Consider the following 19,554-nt stretch of genomic DNA (forward strand, 5'->3'; position numbering starts at 1 on the left):
ATGCCGTTCATTAGTTTTAATCTTACCTTTAAAGGCTCATTGTTCAAAGAAAATATATCCTTTCACATATTCTCTTCTCCATGGCAATACCATGGAACAGTCTATCACAGGAAATAGTCTGCCCCTCAGATCTGAACCAACTCTTCTGAAGAAGAACAGTTAGTCCCACTCTCCCATTCCTTAGCCATAGCCCTGCAATTTTTCATCGTTTAAGTATTTAACCAGTTCTCATTTGCAAGCTAACACTCAATCTGCATTTACTATAGATGACAACACATAACAGAACATTTTAAATGGTTGCTGCAAAACATTTTACAGTCATCTGCCTCTCATTCAATTGCCAACAGTTTAAATCTGCGGCCTCTGGTCATCATTTAGAGTCAGAGAGACAGAGATGTATATCACAGAAACAGAACCTTCGGTCCAAATTGTCCATGCTGACCAGATATCCTAACCTAATCCAATCCCATTTGCCAGCACTTGGCCCATATCCCTCTATACCCTTCCTATCCATATAACAATCCAAATGCCTTATAAACGCTGTAATTGTACCAGCCTCCACCACTTCCTCTGACAGATCATTCCATTCATGCACCACCCCTGCTTGAAAACATTGCCCCCGAGGTCCCTTTTACATTTTTTCCCTCTCACCCTAAACCTATGCCTTCTAGTTCTGGACTACCCCACCCAAGGAAAAAGCTCTATTTATCCTATCTATGTCCGTCATGATTTTATAAACCTCAGCCTCCGAAGTTCCAGGGAAAACAGCCCCAGCCTATTCAGCCTCTCCCTGTAGCTCAAAATCCTCCAACCCTGGCAACATCCTTGTAAAACTTCTTCAGTCACTGAAAAATGTTGCCCTTTATTATCTAATTCAAATTGTTAAGTCCAGCAGAATGATGGACACTTCCACTCTCCTCTGCCCTTTTCCTAGATTATACATTCAAGGTCTTAGAGTCAGAAAACTGAGTAATTGTGTCCAAGCTGAGTCCAGCCCCATCACACATTGATCTTCATACACCTGTGCACCCTGCTCCACAGCTGGTCCCTGTACACCCTGTCCCAAGGCCGGTCCACATACACCCCATCCCTCAGCCAGTCCCCATACACTTGTACTGTCCATCCATGGACAGGAGGAGAGCAGTCATGCCTCTTTCAGAGCTGAGAGTTGCTAGGGTCAATGGGAGCGCCCTCTGCTGGAGATCAGCTAGCTCATCAGGAACCTGGCACTGGACCTGCAATCTTCCATCAATTAGATAAACTTGAACACACTTTTGCCATTTGAGAAAGGTATGGACTATCTATGAAACCTGCTAGGAGTTTTTATTACAGTAAATCAACTACATACATATATCTAAGTAGCTGTTGAAATTATGGAAGACAGAACCTCTGCTTCATAGTTTAGTCGTTTGTCATGTAATAATTGAAACATACAGAACTGGAAGATCTCAGATTCAACCCAGAGATTATTCTGGGTTAGCAGCACAGTGTTTTTTTTTCCAGTTCTTTTAGCTTTGTGAGATGTATGCTTTGGGCTGAAGAACTGTGAATCTCTAAACTTTAGTAAGGACAAACTCAGTGTCTCCTCCCCTGAGGAGAACAGGTTCACCCTGAAGTTTCACATTGAAGATGAACATTTGCTCTGGGTATCAGAGGGCACCTTGTCTACGACCACCAGGAAGGGAGAAAAGAACAGAGAAATATTTTGCAGAACCATCAGTCAGGAAATAATTGCACAATTTCCTGACAGAAGCAAAATGGGTCAAAGAATTAATAGAGTTGCCAAAGCTTTGTCCACATATGACAGACCTTCGACTCACAAAGATGGTTTTATGAAAATAATGAACTACACACCATCTCAACTCAGCATGACAACTCAATGAAAAGATGCAGTTGGTCAACCTCACGGTTCTTAACATTTTAATAAAAGCACTCGCTTCACTACTCACTTGGTTTGCAAAGATCACAGATCAAACATGGTCACTGTCTGTACATGTGAGGTCCAGTCTGGACCAGCAACATAGTGGATTAAGAGTGAACCTTCAAAGATTTGATTATTGGTGAATTAACCTTGAATAATGCAACTATTTGCAGGAGATCACAGCCACAGATAGAGCAATCTAAAATTTGTGTTTAGGCTTGTGCATTAAACAACAATGTGAGAGTACAGACAATCAAGTGCTACATCACCAAGTCATCAACTTATATTGATATAAACAGAGAAAGAGAGAAAAAAAAACAAGCATCATTCTCGGACTTAATCAACTGAGCTCGCTTGAGAGCAATGAAAATATTTCATTAGAGTGAATGAACAAATTTCGAAGGGAGATTGTTTGAAATCATTATGATACACAAAGAAGTAGGGGAAAAACACAAACTAAAATGCTCTACAGGCATCTTATTGCCAGAATGTTGCTTGAACAAAGTGGAAATAAAATGAAGTTGATGTCCAATATGTCCTTTACAGTAAACTGGCAGTGGAGAGCAGGAAAGCAGAGAATTAAGGTAATTCAACCCTAACAACCTTTCCTGAATAGCTAGCCTACTTCCATTAAGGCTGATCAACCATTGCTTTTGTTTTGCACAAGATCAGAAATTGCACATACTGGGGTAAACTAGCTGACTTCGCAATCAATGTACTCGCTAAATGAGTTGTTAGAGTAACAAAAGTCTTTCTATTTTGTTGTGGCACATTTCATATGAATCACATTCTGCACCTTCTACAATACTATTCATAGAGAAACAAAGTTGGTAGCTAAATGGGATTGTGCAGCAATACATCATCTTTGCTGATTTCAAAGTTTGAAAATCAGGTCGGCACCAAATAGATTTAAAAATTAAATCTCTCCAAAGAGGAACAGTAAATGTGGTGCAGGGCGGGGAGGCTGGTTAGCAAAGGTAAGTAACTCTAACAACATGGGGGTTCAATTCCTGCACTGACTGAAGTTAGGATGAATGATTCTCCTTCTCAACTTCGCCTGAAGTGTGGTCATCCTCTGATTAAACCACCAACTTGTCTCTCTCTCTCTCTCTCTCTCTCTCTGAGAGTAGCCCGATGGTCTAGTAGGACAATTGTGACTTTTTCAGTAGATATAGAACAGTAGGTATATTTGGCTGTAATATACTGGATTTGGCCTAAATCTGAATTTAGCTGAGAATTGGGGAAAGCTAATGCATTACCTCCCAGCTCCCAATTTATTTTCTTTTGCTCCTGGAGTCAGAGGTGTTGGCCAGGTCAGATTGAAATTTCTTTTGTTGCATTCCAGGTCGATGTTGAAACGAAATAGATTATCCCACCAAATGTAAATGAGGTGAAAGTCAGTTAAAGGACTTCCACCGTCCACATTCAGATGAAAAGTCACAAAACTGAAACATTGGTTCAGTCTCTCTGACTCACCTCACTACCTGGTCCTAAATACTTCAGCACTTTCGGACTGCATTCTAGAGAGATCAGACTGCAGCTATTTCCCATTGTCACAAACCGTTAATGCGATGCACAGAGCGGCAGTCAGTTGCTGATTTACCTGATACTCCTTGTGCAGAGTGACAGAGCTAATCAGGCTCTTGTCCATACACAGAGCCGCCAACTTTCTGTTCACTTTCCGGACATTGAGCAGGAGGTCGCAGCTGGGCACAAACCTCAGGATGGTCAGCAGGATCTCATCAGAGAAGTCGGTCAGGCTCAGGGTCTGGGTCTGGGTCTGGGTCTGGGTCACGCTCAGGGTCTGGGTCTGGGTCAGGTTCAGGATCTGGGGCTGGAGCTGGGGCTGGGGCTGGGCCAGGGTCAGGGGCTGGGGCTGGGGCTGGGGCTGGGTCAGGTTCAGGATCTGGGGCTGGGTCAGGTTCAGGATCTGGGGCTGGGTCAGGTTCAGGATCTGGGGCTGGGGCTGGGGATGGGGATGGGGATGGGCCTGCTCCTCCCCGCTCTCCATCTCCACAGGCACCGGCTTCGGTTAACCGCTCACTCGGGGGCAAGGCAGCGCATCCAACAACCAACGCTATTAAACAAATACAAACGGAAATGGCTTTAAATTTAAAAACAAAGATGTAACTCCCGCCGCCAGGCCGAAGCGGGATTCTCAGCAGGAGCAAACCGCTACCGTTCACTCTCTCTCCGCACCAACAAGCTGACGGCGCTGCTCCGGAACCTCATTCCGACACACGCAACATTACATCCGCCCCGCACGTGCCATCGACTTCTGCTTCTGCCTCTCCCGCACCCGACTTCCGCCCCTCCTGCTCCCCAAAGTGTGCGCTCCGCTCATACACCGACTTCCGCCCCGCACGTGCCATCGACTTCTGCCTCTCCCGCACCCGACTTCCGCCCCTCCTGCTCCCCAAAGTGTGCGCTCCGCTCATACACCGACTTCCGCCCCGCACGTGCCATCGACTTCTGCCTCTCCCGCACCCGACTTCCGCCCCTCCTGCTCCCCAAAGTGTGCGCTCCGCTCATACACCGACTTCCGCCCCGCACGTGCCATCGACTTCCGCCCCTCCTGCTCCCCCAAGTTCTGTCCCGCTCACACACCGACTTCCGCCCCGAGCTCAGGGTCAACCGCGATATGCAGGGGGAGGCTATTCAGCCCGCCCCTCCTTTACTCGAATCCGAGAGACTGCATTTTCTTTCCGATACCGGTGGCATCAACCATGAAGATTTTTTCAAAACTGCCCTACCCTCGTTTTTTTTTAAAAGCCTCCAACTCATAATAATCACACAAATCATAAAAGGAAACTTGTCATAATTAAATGATAGTGTTTGCAGGACCAGGGACACAGTCCTGTGCCGAGGAAGACTCAGACATCGTGTGCCATGATGCCTGTCCTGTAGCTTTATAAGAGCTATTCAAACAGACTCACTCCAATTCCCCAGGTCTAATCATAAAGTCTTACAGCACAGAAGACCATTCAGTCCATCGTGCCTATGCTTGCTCTTTGAATGAATTCTCCCATTAGTCCATCTACCACTGCCTTTACCATATACTTGTTCATTTTTCCTTTCCGAAGTCTGTATCTAAATCTACGTCGAAAGTTTCTGTTGCTTCCATCCAACGTATTCCATACCATGGCTTGCTATGTTAACAGCGAATGGATTGGGGTGCTGGAACTGTTTCTTCTTGATTCTCATGACGTTTATATTATTTTTTAAAAATACGTAACAGAGGCTTACCCTAGTATTGGCTCGGTGTGAAACATGGTAAAAACAATGACTGCAGATGCTGGAAAGCAGATTCTGGATCAGTGGTGCTGGAAGAGCACAGCAGTTCAGGCAGCATCGAGGAGCATATATAATATCAGAACACTAGCCTCCGATTCAGGCCTGATTCAAGAGGGTTGGTTGAGACGTGAATGCAGTGCTGAGGGGGTGCTGTACTGTCAGAGGTGATGTTTTTTGGATGAGACTTTGGCCTTTCATATGGGTGTAAAGACATGTATCCTATGGCACGACATGGAAGAGGTGGAGATTAGTAACTCCCCAGAGTCATGGCCAATATTTCTCTTTTGGCTGACGTAACTAAAATAGATTTTATAGTCATTATGACAATACTGTTTTGGGGAGAAAGTGAGGTCTGCAGATGCTGGAGATCAGAGCTGGAAATGTGTTGCTGGAAAAGCGCAGCAGGTCAGGCAGCATCCAGGGAACAGGAAGGGCTTATGCCCGAAACGTCGACTCTCCTGTTCCCTGGATGCTGCATTACTGTTTTGGGACCTTGCTGCATTCAAATCAAAGCATTCAAAACTATATTACAATAGTGAATGCACATCATTAGCAGTATAGCACGTTTTAGAAATCTGAAGGTCATAAGTCATACTGAGTAAATGCAAGCCTTGTATTTCTTTTCATATGGATTTCTGGTGTTCTACTCCATCATTTCAATTGATCCCAGTTTCCTAATTTTTATGTCTCAGTGTAGTGCAATGCTGGCTGAGCTATTGGGGAACAGGTGGGTGCAAGGTCTCACCTTTGAACATTTCTGAGTTATCTAAGTTCAAGCATAGTGAAGCTAGGGACCCTTCTATACATCTCTGTATTCCACAAGAAACAAACAGGATTTGTGCTTCTGTTTAAAGAGATTCCGATGTTTGTATTGAAGCAAACGATGAAGGTTTGCCTGATTCCTGAATCATAGAACCCCTACAGTGTGGAAACAGGCCCTTTGGTCCAACAAATCCACACTAACCCTCCAAAGAGTATTCCTCTACCCTATTACTCTACATTTATCCCAGACTAATGCATCTAACGTCCACATCCTTGAACACCATTGGCAATTTAGCATGGCTAATTCACCTAACCTGCACATCTTTGGATTGTGGGAGGAAACCGGAGCACCCAGTGGTTACCCACACAAACGCGGGGAGAATTTGCAAATTCCACACAGTCACCCGAAGCTACCATTGAACCCGGGTCCCTAGTGCTGTGAGGCAGCAGTGCTAACCACTGTGCCACCCCTTTTTGTTTAACATATTGGCAAGAACTTTATTACTTTTAAGGTATACTGGTTGCAATACACAGCCTCAACAGGTGCAATATCCAATGCACATTATTAGCAATGGGTATGAGACATGAAAAACCAGTGGAATTTCAAAACCAGTTGAAAACAGAAGTAGACTCAAAATATCATGTTAATTATGACAATTGTTTTTTTTCTTTCAACCTGTATAACTCCAATGGCATTGCTTCATGTATTTTAGGATGGATCCTGAGCTGCAGTGAGAAAAGAAATATAACATTAAAAATCCCATCATCATTTACATTATTCCTCTGTTCTATTACAGAATATTTATGTTTGGGCAAACTGAAATGCTTGGCCACTGTGTAATTCTGGTTATTTCCAGCACAAGAAAGGCAACACCCAACAAGGCAAGTTGTACATTAAAAAGCATTAAAAAAAATGATGCAGCTAGAATTTTTAATCACTAACATTGCTTTCTGCAGTCAAATAATGAGGCAGGGATTCTACAAGGATTTTTCCTGCATTAAAACTGATACTTTCAGAGAAAAAAATTCAGGGGCTCATATAACAATGTTCTTTACTGCAGTGCTCCATTCTGAATTGCTACAGACACAATCCACAATTTTTCAAGTCCACCTGATGTAGCTGCTGGACATCTGATACATGCCTAAAGTCCACCTTCCTCCTTACTAATGGAATACAGTAGACTTGTAGTTCACTTTGGTAACAGCAGTTGCTAAGCTGAAGTTTTGCAATATCCTCCAGTACCACCTGGAAACTCTTCATTCTGAAAGGCAACATCAGCATGAAAACATCTGGACACCACTGGGCACAAGCGATTTGTTCCATGGTACACACAAATCTTTCCATTAAGTGAAAGTGCATAAAGGAGTGGGATTCTGCTGAGTGCTAGAATTATCTCACAGTATTAAGGTCTTTTAACAAGGAATTATATCAGCCTCTGGTGTCAGCAGAGTGAGGCTTTAACATGTTGTTTAATTAGTACTGCATCTTCTCAGCACTGTCTCTCCTCCCCTTGTGGTCACTCTTCCTCTTCAACTGCTTCTTCGATTACCTGGATTTCATCTGAAGTTTGGGATAAAGACGAGTTATCTGTTTAACTCTGACTTGCATTGCTGTTCATGTTCCTCCTCTTCCATGACTTTCTTCCACAAGTTATGATTTTCTGTTAGATGATACATAATCGGACAGAAGATTCTCCACCTTCCTTTTCTTTTCCTCCCCTGCCTTGGAAGATCACGGTCCTCATCATCTATTTCATCTTCAGTTTCTACTGTCCATGATTGTCCTAAGATGTAGCAATATCATTAATGCTATCAAAGCATCAAACATGAAAAAGCCTGATAACAGCACCACCTACAGGCATATCAGTTATCAGCTGTAAATTAGAAAAAAAACAGCTATCCATGGAATCAACTCAACAATGGAGTTTTCAAAATGCTTTTTGAAATGGAATTGTTAGAAACTGATTATTTGCAATACTAGATGTGCTATCTATTCCTCAAACATCAATACTATTCTTGAAATAATGTGGTCATATGTTCTCCATAATGTGTATGCAATCATAATTAAACATTCATTCACAAGACAGCACTTACAACCAACAACTGGAGACTCAAAGATGTTTCAGGTCTGAGATCTATATTTAGAACAGAGTAGTAGAGTAGAGTAGCTTTATTTTGTCATTTCTATCATATACAGCTGGTACAATTAAAATGAAACAGCGTTCCTCCTGGACAAAGGTGCTATATATACACACAGACTACACGAGAGTACAGTCAGGATGATCAAACATTTACAAATTCAAATGTTCACTATAAGCATTTCACATTTCTCTACTCCCACTACATTACAATTCACGTAATTTCTACATTACATGAACTCAAGGAAGTGTAACTGTATAAGCAGAAACTAGATAAGCCAACGCCTTTACAATAGCTGCAGATAATAAATTAGTTTCCTCAATAAAGAATTCTTTCTTCACTGGACCAACCAATGATCAATAATAGTTTGTTATCAATATTTTTGCTTTTGTTACATATAATTGTTATTCAACCAAGTTAAACATTATCTTTGATTCTATGTCAATCTATTCCCTCTTTCGGCAGAAAACAAAATTAAATTGATATTTAGCCAAATATTTTCTTTCTTTGCATCTCTGAACCTTAGAAACTAATATGCAATGGCACACATTTAATTGAGTCCCCCTCTTTCAGTAGGTGCTCACTTTGGAAAGAAACCATTCCAGTCTGTAGGGTCATCTCAGCTCAAAGTTTGACCATGTTTCACCATTTAATAAAGGCTAATATTATTACAATATAAACAATTAATAGCAGTACTACATCAGCAAGTCAATGTATTCATCTTTTCCCTTAATAATATTACAGCCATTCCACATAAATGATATGCTTTTGCTATTTATTATTAACTTGAGAATAGCTAACTTAAGATGCAAGATAAATTATTTGAGATTAACATTTGGATCCTTAAATTCCATGGAGATCTCCAGTTTTCCATAGTATCTTAGTTGAGTGAGGAGGAGAACCACTTCAAGATTTCATGGCTCTGATACTTATACAATATCCGATAAAATAAATGGGATTAATCTGCGCTTGGGAGCAGTCCTGCACTTTGACAGCACTGAGAATAACATTGAACCACAGGATATCCTTGGCATTGGTGGTACTGGCTCTGGGGTCATGGACTTTAGAATCTGGTGTTTGGGACGGCCAGATTTTCTTGCATGGGATGTTGCATACTTTGGAGGGGACTTGGGATTGGTTAGAACCATGGAGAAAGTGGGTGATCTATGTTCAGTGGAGCTTGAGAAGATGCTTGGCATGACTCACTATTAGACTTGTGGTTTGACATTTGTGGCAAGTGAGAAAACACAGATCTGGCAGCAATAGTTTATAACTTTCTAACAAATCTTTAAATGTCAAATTTGATATTTGTGTTGAATTCTAATGTGTACCTTTATGTCTGACTCTTACTGAAGTCTAATTTAAAATGGCTATATTTTCATTGTGACAGAAGTGAGAGTTTATGGACTGGAAGTATACACTATCTACAATTGTTAAAATATATTTATTACACATTTCAATCAGAATTTTAAAATTACATTTTCATTCACTTCCTGTCTGCATAACTGTACATTTTGTTGTCACTTCTATGACACCTTTTTCCATTGTGAATTCCCATATCCTCATTTAAATTGTAGAAGATCAAAGTCATCAGGCTCCTTCTACCATGCAAAGACCTGGCTATTATTGCTACTGTATTGTCCTTTTCCAAAAACATTATTCAAAATGCTTTTATGAAGTGTTGGCAGATAAAAAACTATTGCTGCCAATCTCCAATAACCTCACTTCATTATTACCACCACTCTCACCAATACTTACACTCCAGATCTAAGCATGAAACTATTCAAAATCCAGGACCATACTCAGGTGCAACTAAATGCTAATCCCTATTCTGATATCTATCATCTATGTACCACATAACATCACAAAATGCCACTTAAGCTTGATTGTTCTTGTGTCATTACACCCTACAGAGCATAAACATTTTCTTTGTTACAAAACTTCTGAACAATGTAAACGAAGATAAGTAATTATGAAGGAGAAAATAAGTCCATAAAGAATCAAAGGCCTCTCCATGGGTGCTGTCTGACCCGCTGTGATCTCCAATGTTTGTTATTTACAATACAGATTCCAGCATCTGCAGTAATTTACTCCTCCATTGCGTTTAATCGACTGCCATGTCTCTTTGCTTACCCTGGAGAAGCTTTGCTCTTCCCTCCAACAGGAATTCAGGTTATCTTTTTCACTGTGTACATCTTCATTGCTTTCGATTTCACTACTGGTGCTCGACAAGGTGTTTGCCAAAACCTGCTTCCACAGCTATGTTTCCTTTCTCAGCAACTAGCAACAACTCAGACTTAGCCCACATGGATTTTAATTCAAGTTTCAACCTTTGTGTTTTGAATCTACCCAGGAGTACAAATATCTCCAGGACATTCAACATTCTTCAGACAGCTGCTCCCGCTGCATCCTGTGATCCACAATCAACGCATGTCATATGCATACACTTGACTCCACTCTGCATATCAACTCACCCTCTCTCAAAGATGTGCTGTTCTCCAGTTTCACTTCATCCTTCACCTCATCCATCGACTCGATCAGAGACTTTTTCTCTTTCTTTCAGACATCAAGGTGTGCAAGCTCCAGCAACTTATGGACTCCAACATCTGACTGCAGACATCCCAAGCTTCCAACCCTTTCCAGCCCTCAGATGTCATCACTTTCTGCCCTCCGTGAGGTCACTTTCCCCAACCCCAGCACTTGCCATGTTTCCACCATACCTCCTGACCCTTCTCTCTCTGAGGCTGAGTGTAATGTCCTTGGCAAAAGACTCAGCTTCAAACCCCTGTTGCCTCACCTTAATGAATTTCAGGCTTGCCATGATTTTGAACTGATTTTCCCCTGCCTCCATCTCCGTGCTCACTTCTTTGGATAGGACTCCCCCCACCCCATTCCACAAACTCTCTTCACCTGCCGCCAGTATTCACCCTCCAATTGGAATCCTTCCTCTGGCCTCTTACTTACCCTCGATCACGTGACATCAGCTGTCTCAATTTCTCTGCTCCTTTCACTCACTCTAACTTGTCCCCATCTGAAATTGTTGCAGTTCGCTCTCTTAGGTCCAACCCTAACTTTGTTATCCAACCCATTGACAAAGGTGGTGTCGTTATAGACTGGCACACTGATCTTCACCTTGCGGAGGTTCAATGCCAACTCTCGGACACTTCTTCCTACTGCCCCCGGACTATGTCCCCACATCTGAACATTAACCTGTTGTTGCCTGGACTGTCACTAACCTAGTTACCTTCAGAGATCTTCTACACAATGCCTCCAACTCGTAGTTTCCCAACCCCGACAGCCTGTTTCTACCTTCTTCCCAAAATCCACAAACCAGACTGTCCAGGTAGGCCCATTGAATCAGACTATTCCTGCCCCACCAACTAATTTCCTCCTACCTTGACTCCATCCTCTCTCCACTTGTTCAGATCCAGCCCACCTACATCCGCGAGTCCTCTGATGTACAGTTCCCTGGCCCTAACTGCTTCCTGTTCACCATGGATGTCCAATCCCTCTGAACCTCCATTCCCCACTATGATGGTCTGAGAGCTCTTGGTTTCTTTCTTGACCAGAAGCCTGAACACTCTCATCCACCACCACTCTCCTCCATCTGGCTGAACTTGTTCTCACTGAACAATTTCTCCATTAATTCATCTCACTTCTGCCAAGTCAAAGGAGTGGCTCTGGGCACCCGCATGGGTCCCAGTTATGTCTGCCTCTTCATGGGGTATGTGGAACAATCCTTGTTCCAGCCCTATACTGGACCACTCCCACAACACATTTCTCAGTACATCGATGAATGCTTTGGTGTCACTTCAGGCTCCCGCCACGACCATGTAAAATTTGTTCATTTTGCCTTTGATTTCCACCCCTCTATAACTTTCATATTGTCCATTTCCAACATTTCCTTTTTTCCTTGACCACTCTCTCTCCATTTCAGGTAATAAACTGTCCACTACCATCCACCGACTCCCGTAGCTACCTTCACTACAGCCCTTCACACCCTACATCTGGCAAGGACTCCATCCCATTCTCCCAGTTCCTTTGCCCACATTGTTCAGTTGATACCACCTTCCAAAACAGCACTGCTGATAATGGCTTGCTTCTTCCATAACCATGATTCCCCATCCACCATAGTTGTCAGGGCCCTCAACCATATCTGACCTAGAGAGGTGGCACGGTGGCTAGCGCTGCTGCCTCACAGCACCAGAGTCCCAGGTTCAATTCTAGCCTTGGGTGACTGTGTGTGTGTGGGTTTCCTCCCACAGTCCAAAGATGTGTAGTTTAGGTGAATTGACCATGTTAAATTGCCCAGTGTTAGGTGCATTAGTCAGAGGGAAATGGGTCAGGCTGTGTTACTCTTCGGAGGGTTGGTGTAAACTTGGTGGGCTGAAGGGCCTGTTTCCACACTGTAGAGAATCTACTCTTTAAAAAAATGTTTCAATATCTAGGAACTCCTAATGGAAAGATTGTGTACAGACAAAACTTTGCACTTTTGTCTTTACATGCAATTAGTATATTCAATTACAGCTAAAGCTCACTAATTAAAAATTATGTTTGAATGGGCTTTTGGAGAAAATCCACTGTTTTTGTAAGTGGCAAAAGGCAAAATCTTTTGTAGAGAAGCAAAACTGCAGTCATCCATGTGTGAACCAATCACTGAAATATGACTGGTCCTCAGTCAGTTCTTTGAGATGATATTTAATTTTTTGAACTTCAATATACTGCTATCAAGTAGATGGCCCTTTCTCAACCTTGTGTGTGTATTAAGCCACATCACTCTATAGCTGATCAGACAAGTAGTAGAGCTAATAGTGGAAACCCAGGTTTTTATTTAAATGGGGTTTATGTAACCATAGAAATAACCTGCCACCAAATGCAAAAAAAGGACTTACTCAGATCAGATTTACTGCCAAACAGGCTTTTCAGCAATGTGCTTCATGACATTAAGAAATGCAGTGTGCAATTTATAAGCCTAAGATATAGGTGATGGCATAAATAAATTGCCTATTATATTCCAAAAATTTGACAGAACAGAAAACTTTTAGAATTCAGCAAGTCAATGGATGATTCAACAAACCTGGAGACTATTTCAAGGAATGGAATTCATGTGAATATCAACCAGATCTAATATATTGTTGAGGCACATATTTTACTTTATATTTACAGCACATTATATTTTGATGATTAGGATTTGAAGTGTTGCTTATATCTAACTGTACACTTTAATGATTTGGAGATGATGTTGAATTGGGGTGCACAAAGTTAAAAATCACAACACCAGGTTATACACCAACAGGTCTATTTGGAAGCACCATAACCTAGTGTTGAAATTTAACTTTGCACACAATCTAGAAGATTGCTGTCTCTATCCCTCTTCCTGTCTAGCTATTCTGTTTAATAGTGAAATTTATTAACTTTAATGCTTTTGACATTAACCCTTTCTCAAATTGCTATCTTCGGTGGTAGCTTCCCTCCTCTGTAGAGGGCCTACATTCAAGTCAGTTGCTCTAAAGGTATGCAATAACATTTCTGAAGTGATTAGAAAATTTTGCTACATGGAGATACCGTAACACAGTAACAGCATGCCTACCAAGTTCAAGGTCCACCTGCTCCAGAGATGTTAGGTCTTCCCACATTGATAATATACTATAAAATGTTAATGCAGTAACAAGTGACAGCATTATTTCACCTTTTCATGTCTGTTACAATATGACAACTATTTGATTTAACATTTAATGTCTGTTCACTAACTAGTTGATGGAATTCATTCTTCCCAAATCAGCTATTTTGCTAGCAGTTCTCACCAGGTAACATCTTCAAAACTTCATTCCTACAAGTGAGACAATATGAAGAGCCCTGAATACTATTAAGTCTTTGGCTTGTATCCTGTCAACACTTGCCTGCTGGATTATCAGGTTATCCTATTGCTATTTGAGAGACCTTTGTGTCCAAGGTAATTACTGCATTTCCTGTCAAATTAGGTTAACTGCAGGCATTACATACACCTGCAATATTGAGACATTAGAAATTTAAATTTTCAGATACTGGACAAATCCTTTTTAAAAGTTAAAGTTACATTCAAAAAATGGCTGCCAAATCTCAATAGATCATTGGAGCTGTCCTAGTCAAAGCAATTAGGGACAAACAAGCTTATTCCATTAAACTGTTTAAAAATCCCAGAGTGCATGAAACAGAAAAGCAACCAAACTAAACCCCCTCTGAATAGGATTGCCAGGAAATCTTAAGGCTACCTTGTGTAGCTTGGCACAAAATTTCACTGATTTAAAATTTAAAGAAATTTAACCAAAGCCAGAGGTAGTTTATAACTATTACCAAATTGGATTTTTAGAGAAGCAAACAGTGCTGGACTAATGTAAGTTATCACTGAGCAAAAACATTAGAAACCTAATCAACTTTGATCCAAGTCCTTCTCACATCTTGATGGAACCAATGGTCAGAAAGTTTAGTATAGTTCAAGAACTGGGTAAATCCAACTTATCTTAGGCCAGAACTTGCAGACAAAAGACTGCATTGATATTTAGTTTTTTAAAACTGCCTAGCATGAAAGGAATACATTAGTACCACCTTATAATCTTACTTTTACTTAAAAAGGATCAGCAACTTCAAACTTTCCATTTAAACATGTGCACTTTATTAGTCAGTGTAGGTCCAACAAACTGGCATCACCCAAGTTTAACTGTCCATTTCGTGCCCAGGGGATGTAAACCTCACTTGTGTTTGTATAAAGGTAAAGCTTTTTTGCATACCAAAATCAAAAAGGACCGAAAATTTAAGGCGGAAAGTACAAAACAGGACATTTTTCGGTTACATAATTTACATATAAGCAATACTACACAAGGTTAAGTATTCGCTCCCACTTTTTGGGCAGCCTTCACAGAGGCTTTAATAACCTTAGACAATGCAATCCTTTACATCAATATTTTGGAATGACTAAATGTACAATTCAGTCCTTGAACGCATTGCAGAACTTCTGGGATGCTTGTTGCCAAAAATACCACCAACACCTTCACTGTTCCAGTTTTTATTCCTGAGACAAGCACTAAAGCCATGCCAATTCATCTCGCGCAATCATGAGTTACAGTCTGCTTAGAAGCATTTGCGGTGGACAATGGATGGTCCAGATTCATCATATTCTTGTTTGCTAATCCACATCTGCTGGAAGGTGGACAAGGAAGCCAGGATGGAACCTCCAATCCAGACTGAGTATTTACGCTCAGGTGGGGCAATAATCTGTGACAAGATGAAAGAAATTAGTGGTCCATATGCTAAGGTGTAAAAGTGATTTGAGGCATGATCTTAAACTAAAACTTAAGATTTCTTGTTACTAACCCCATCAGGCTACTTAGTGAGGCAGTTCAAAATTTTCAAGTTACCTTTATTTTCATGGTGCTTGGAGCTAGAGCTGTGATCTCCTTCTGCATACGGTCTGCAATACCAGGATACATAGTAGTGCCACCAGACAAGACAGTGTTGGCATAGAGATCCTTCCTGATATCTACATCACACTTCATGATGGAGTTGTAAGTGGTCTCATGGATACCACAGGATTCCATACCTGCAGGAAGACAATTTTACTCCACTAAATTTCCAGTATTTCATTTCCATACCATGACTAATGGCAACCAGTAGCAACATTTATCTTAAGGTAAAACAACAATTTACTTACCCAAGAAAGATGGTTGGAAGAGGGCCTCAGGGCATCTAAATCGTTCATTACCAATTGTAATTACCTGCCCATCAGGCAGTTCATAGCTCTTCTCCAGAGAGGAGGAAGAAGCAGCAGTGGCCATTTCCTGTTCAAAGTCCAGTGCAACATAGCAGAGCTTCTCCTTGATGTCACGGACAATTTCTCTCTCAGCTGTGGTGGTGAAAGAGTAGCCTCTTTCTGTCAGGATCTTCATGAGGTAGTCTGTCAGATCACGACCAGCCAAATCCAGACGTAGAATAGCATGGGGCAGGGCGTAACCTTCGTAGATGGGCACAGTGTGGGTGACACCATCACCAGAGTCCATCACGATACCAGTGGTTCTACCAGAGGCATAGAGGGACAGCACAGCCTGGATGGCAACATACATGGCAGGGGTATTGAAGGTCTCAAACATAATCTGTAAAAGATTAAGCAAATAAATGTGTTATAAAAGCCCATAAAATCGAATTTTCAACTAAGACTGAAATGTCAGTACAAACACCTGCCAAAGTATTACATGCTACAACTTGTGAATTTAAGTGGCAAGTCAGCAGCACGCATGCAAGGTGTTCTGTCAAAACCATGTTTCAAATGCAAAGATACAAGACCACACCTGATCACTTATTCAGATATCAAACAAAAAGCTTGTAAACTCAGCCAAAATTTGAAGTTTTAGCTCCCTCACGTTATCCAAAAATATCTTACATCAATTAATGCAAAGTGGAAAAAACTCCAAGATTAGAAACACACAACATGCACAAGTTAATGGAATTCAAAATAAAGAAAAGCAAATTAAACCTTGTAATTCCCAGGAAAGAATTTCATCTTTGAAAGAATCCCTGTGAATGAGGATAGGAAAGAATGAAGGAAGATAGTTCAGATAGAAAGGGTTGAAGGTAGCAAGGCAATTTGCTGTGGTCATAACTCCGCTTAGTACCTGTGTCATCTTTTCTCTGTTGGCTTTGGGATTCAGGGGGGCTTCTGTGAGTAGGACTGGGTGTTCTTCAGGAGCAACACGGAGCTCATTGTAGAAAGTATGATGCCAGATCTTCTCCATGTCATCCCAGTTGGTGACAATACCATGTTCAATGGGGTACTTCAGGGTCAGGATACCTCTTTTGCTCTGGGCTTCATCACCAACATAACTGTCCTTTTGTCCCATTCCAACCATTACACCCTGAAAAGCACAGCATATTTAAAAAGAGGGCATCTATCAGCAAAAATCAGAAGTAAACTAACTCCTAAGCATGTAAAATGAAGTTCTTCTGTACCTGGTGTCTTGGGCGACCAACAATAGATGGGAACACAGCACGAGGGGCATCATCACCAGCAAAACCAGCCTTGCACATACCAGATCCATTGTCAACAACAAGAGCTGCAATTTCATCATCCATGGCTACTGATTACCTAAAAAATTACAAGGGCAGGTAAAAGGAATATTCGGCTGGATACTGAAATTCACGAAATTTAATCTTTAATAACGCATCACGGGTATTCGTCATCGCGCAAAGTTGACACTCGCGCTGTAAGCCTCTAGAGAATAGAATGCCTTGGTGTTTCGTGTACTTGCGCTGATCAAGCTACTTCATGAGCACATGTTCCCTCTGGCGTGCTCGCCCCCCAATTAACACCAGAGGGCGCTGGCTGCTGCGAGAGCCACAAACAAAGAAACTCGCATTGCCCTTAAAAGGCAATGGCTTGTACAGCAGGCAGAGGGGGAGGGACAAGGCACTTGGCTCGCAGCCAGCTTGAGGCAAGAACCACGGGAACCAGCCACCGCAGAATTGAAATGACCAACTTCCACAGGGGACAAAGGTACACAAAGAGGTCACACCCATCCCGCTGTCATATCTTCCCCCAGCCCCCGGAAGGAAAGGGCACTGCCACACAGTTTCGGCTTAGAGGAGACAAAAGGGAGGAAGCGACATCTCAAGGTCTCGCTCTCCCGCAGAGGCTGCCGGGACCGTTAGCTCGGAGCGGGGCGCATGCGCGGCAGCGGCCGCGTGGGTGGGAGGGGGAGGGGGGAGGAGCCGGTGGCACAAGCACCGCTCCGATGGCAACACCCGAAGCCCGCCGCTGCCCCTTCGATAGTACCGAGTGGGGAGGCGAAGGCTATTCAACCACGCCCTATCTTCCAGTACCATCCCTTCCACTATGGGGGGGGGGGGGGAAGAGGAGGGAAGAAAGAGAAGCGGTTCATTCTCCCTGCCCCCCCCCCCCCGAGCATTGAGAGAGAGCCGGGTTGCCCCCCCCAACCCCCGGACTGTCTGCCAGCAGCACCGAGAACAAACGAGGAGAGCCGAACGGCGGTCGCCCGCCCACACACCGACTCCCCCCAGTCTCAGTCGGGTATCAGGCTAGAGTATCCGCACCACACCCTGCCATGAAGAGGGGAATGGGGGCGGGTGGGGGGGGGGGGAACGCGACTCCGTTCCTGAGATTTCCCCTCCCCCGCCATCTTCCTTCCTTCTGGAAAGATCCATCAGCGCCCTCCTCCCAACTCCAGCAAGCAGCAGCTTGCCCTCGCCGCCACCGCCACACGAATAGCGGCTCCGCCTTCCCCACACACACACACACACACACACACAACAGACCCGTTAACTTCACCATCCCCTCGGGCTAAGTTTCAGAACCGTTATAGGCACAAACTAGCCGAGCCAAACACTTCACCCATCACCACGTTTCCCGCGTCTCATGTTTCTCCCAGTCGCCTCAAGTGGTGTTAAAGATGCTATATATATATATCTTTGCGCACGCCGCCAAAATAGAAATAGAATCCTAGTCTACATGTTTCAGCCAGAATGTAAAAATAAGCCCCAGAAAACACCAAAACCGGCATTCGTTCATTATAAGTTAGTCAACACCGATTACGGTTAGACCTGTCGGCACTATGTTAAGTCCCGTCGCGCAACGAGCCTATTCGATTTTAGTTATTCGTAGCCTTATATTTAGACTCGAGCTAAAGTAGATTTTTTTTTGTTTTGAGGTGTATGGGCGGGGAAAAAATGTTTGATGGCTTTTTGTTTAAAGTTTGTCTTACCGTTAGTTTTCCCCCTCGCCTTGTGGATGCAAGTCTGGTCTCGATCTCAGCCGTTGGGCGTTCAAAGTGGCTCGAGCCGGCGCGGCTTCGCCGTTATATACCGCGTGTCGGCCCCGCCCACACCCTTCTGTAACCATAAAAGGGAACGTTTGCAGCATCACGGCTTCTATTGGCTCAGCGTCACCCCCATCCCCCCCCTCCCGCCATCACCACCGAACTCCCCCCCCCCATCCCCTCCTTCCCCGGTTTCCTCCCTTCACCCATCCCCCATCCCCCATCCCAAGGCGAAACCTGCAATGCCTGAGCCACTCACTCTGTCTCTTCTCTTCCCCCCCAAATCCCAATCCACTTCTCCCCTCGCTCTTCAATTGGAAATGACCGATTTTTTTTTCTTCCATGCCCCCCCCCCCACCCCCCCAAAAAAAGACAATCTTTTGTGCCTGTGGCATTAACAACATATACACCACAATCAGGTGGCGACAGAATGACTCTTTCCCCCACAACCTCCCCTTCTCGAAAGGGCGGTAGGCGACTATCCGAAAAGAAACAATGAGAACGGGACGGATGCTGCTAGTGTTTGTTCTTTCTGGGCTATTGCGGGCCAGATAGTCTTGCGTGGTGCTGTTTTACCACACTGGTGTCGCCGCAGGTCATTTACAGCCCACTTGTGGAACTGTTCATTCCGACTCT

General features: G+C 43.1%; 2 protein-coding genes across 5 annotated transcripts in view; both read right to left on the minus strand.

Moving 5' to 3' along the window:
* fbxl18 (F-box and leucine-rich repeat protein 18) overlaps positions 1–4,154 on the minus strand; it is a 33,426-nt gene extending 29,272 nt beyond the window's left edge. For 2 of the 4 annotated variants that reach the window (XR_015760593.1, XR_015760592.1), the window contains exon 1: positions 3,525–4,154. Coding sequence is in view for 1 of the 4 variants with exons in the window: in XM_087997951.1 (XP_087854077.1) it covers positions 3,525–3,932 (408 nt within the window). In the remaining 3 variants the exon portion in view is untranslated. The remainder of the gene's footprint in view (positions 1–3,524) is intronic. The other 2 variants (XR_015760594.1, XM_087997951.1) reach the window with 2 other exon arrangements.
* Positions 4,155–14,745: 10,591 nt separating this feature from the next.
* actb2 (actin, beta 2) lies at positions 14,746–19,001 on the minus strand. The gene is made up of 6 exons (XM_043685931.2): positions 18,865–19,001; positions 17,096–17,231; positions 16,762–17,001; positions 15,804–16,242; positions 15,511–15,692; positions 14,746–15,367 (listed from the first exon to the last, which is right to left on the minus strand). The coding sequence occupies exons 2-6, from the start codon at positions 17,216–17,218 to the stop codon at positions 15,224–15,226; spliced, it is 1,128 nt and encodes a 375-aa protein (XP_043541866.1). The 5' UTR covers positions 17,219–17,231; positions 18,865–19,001; the 3' UTR covers positions 14,746–15,223.
* Positions 19,002–19,554: the final 553 nt, after the last annotated feature.

The sequence above is a fragment of the Chiloscyllium plagiosum genome, unplaced genomic scaffold (genome assembly GCF_037043375.1).
Source record: "Chiloscyllium plagiosum isolate Xiang-an unplaced genomic scaffold, Cpla_swu_hap1 HiC_scaffold_20, whole genome shotgun sequence".
Taxonomy (NCBI): domain Eukaryota; kingdom Metazoa; phylum Chordata; class Chondrichthyes; order Orectolobiformes; family Hemiscylliidae; genus Chiloscyllium; species Chiloscyllium plagiosum.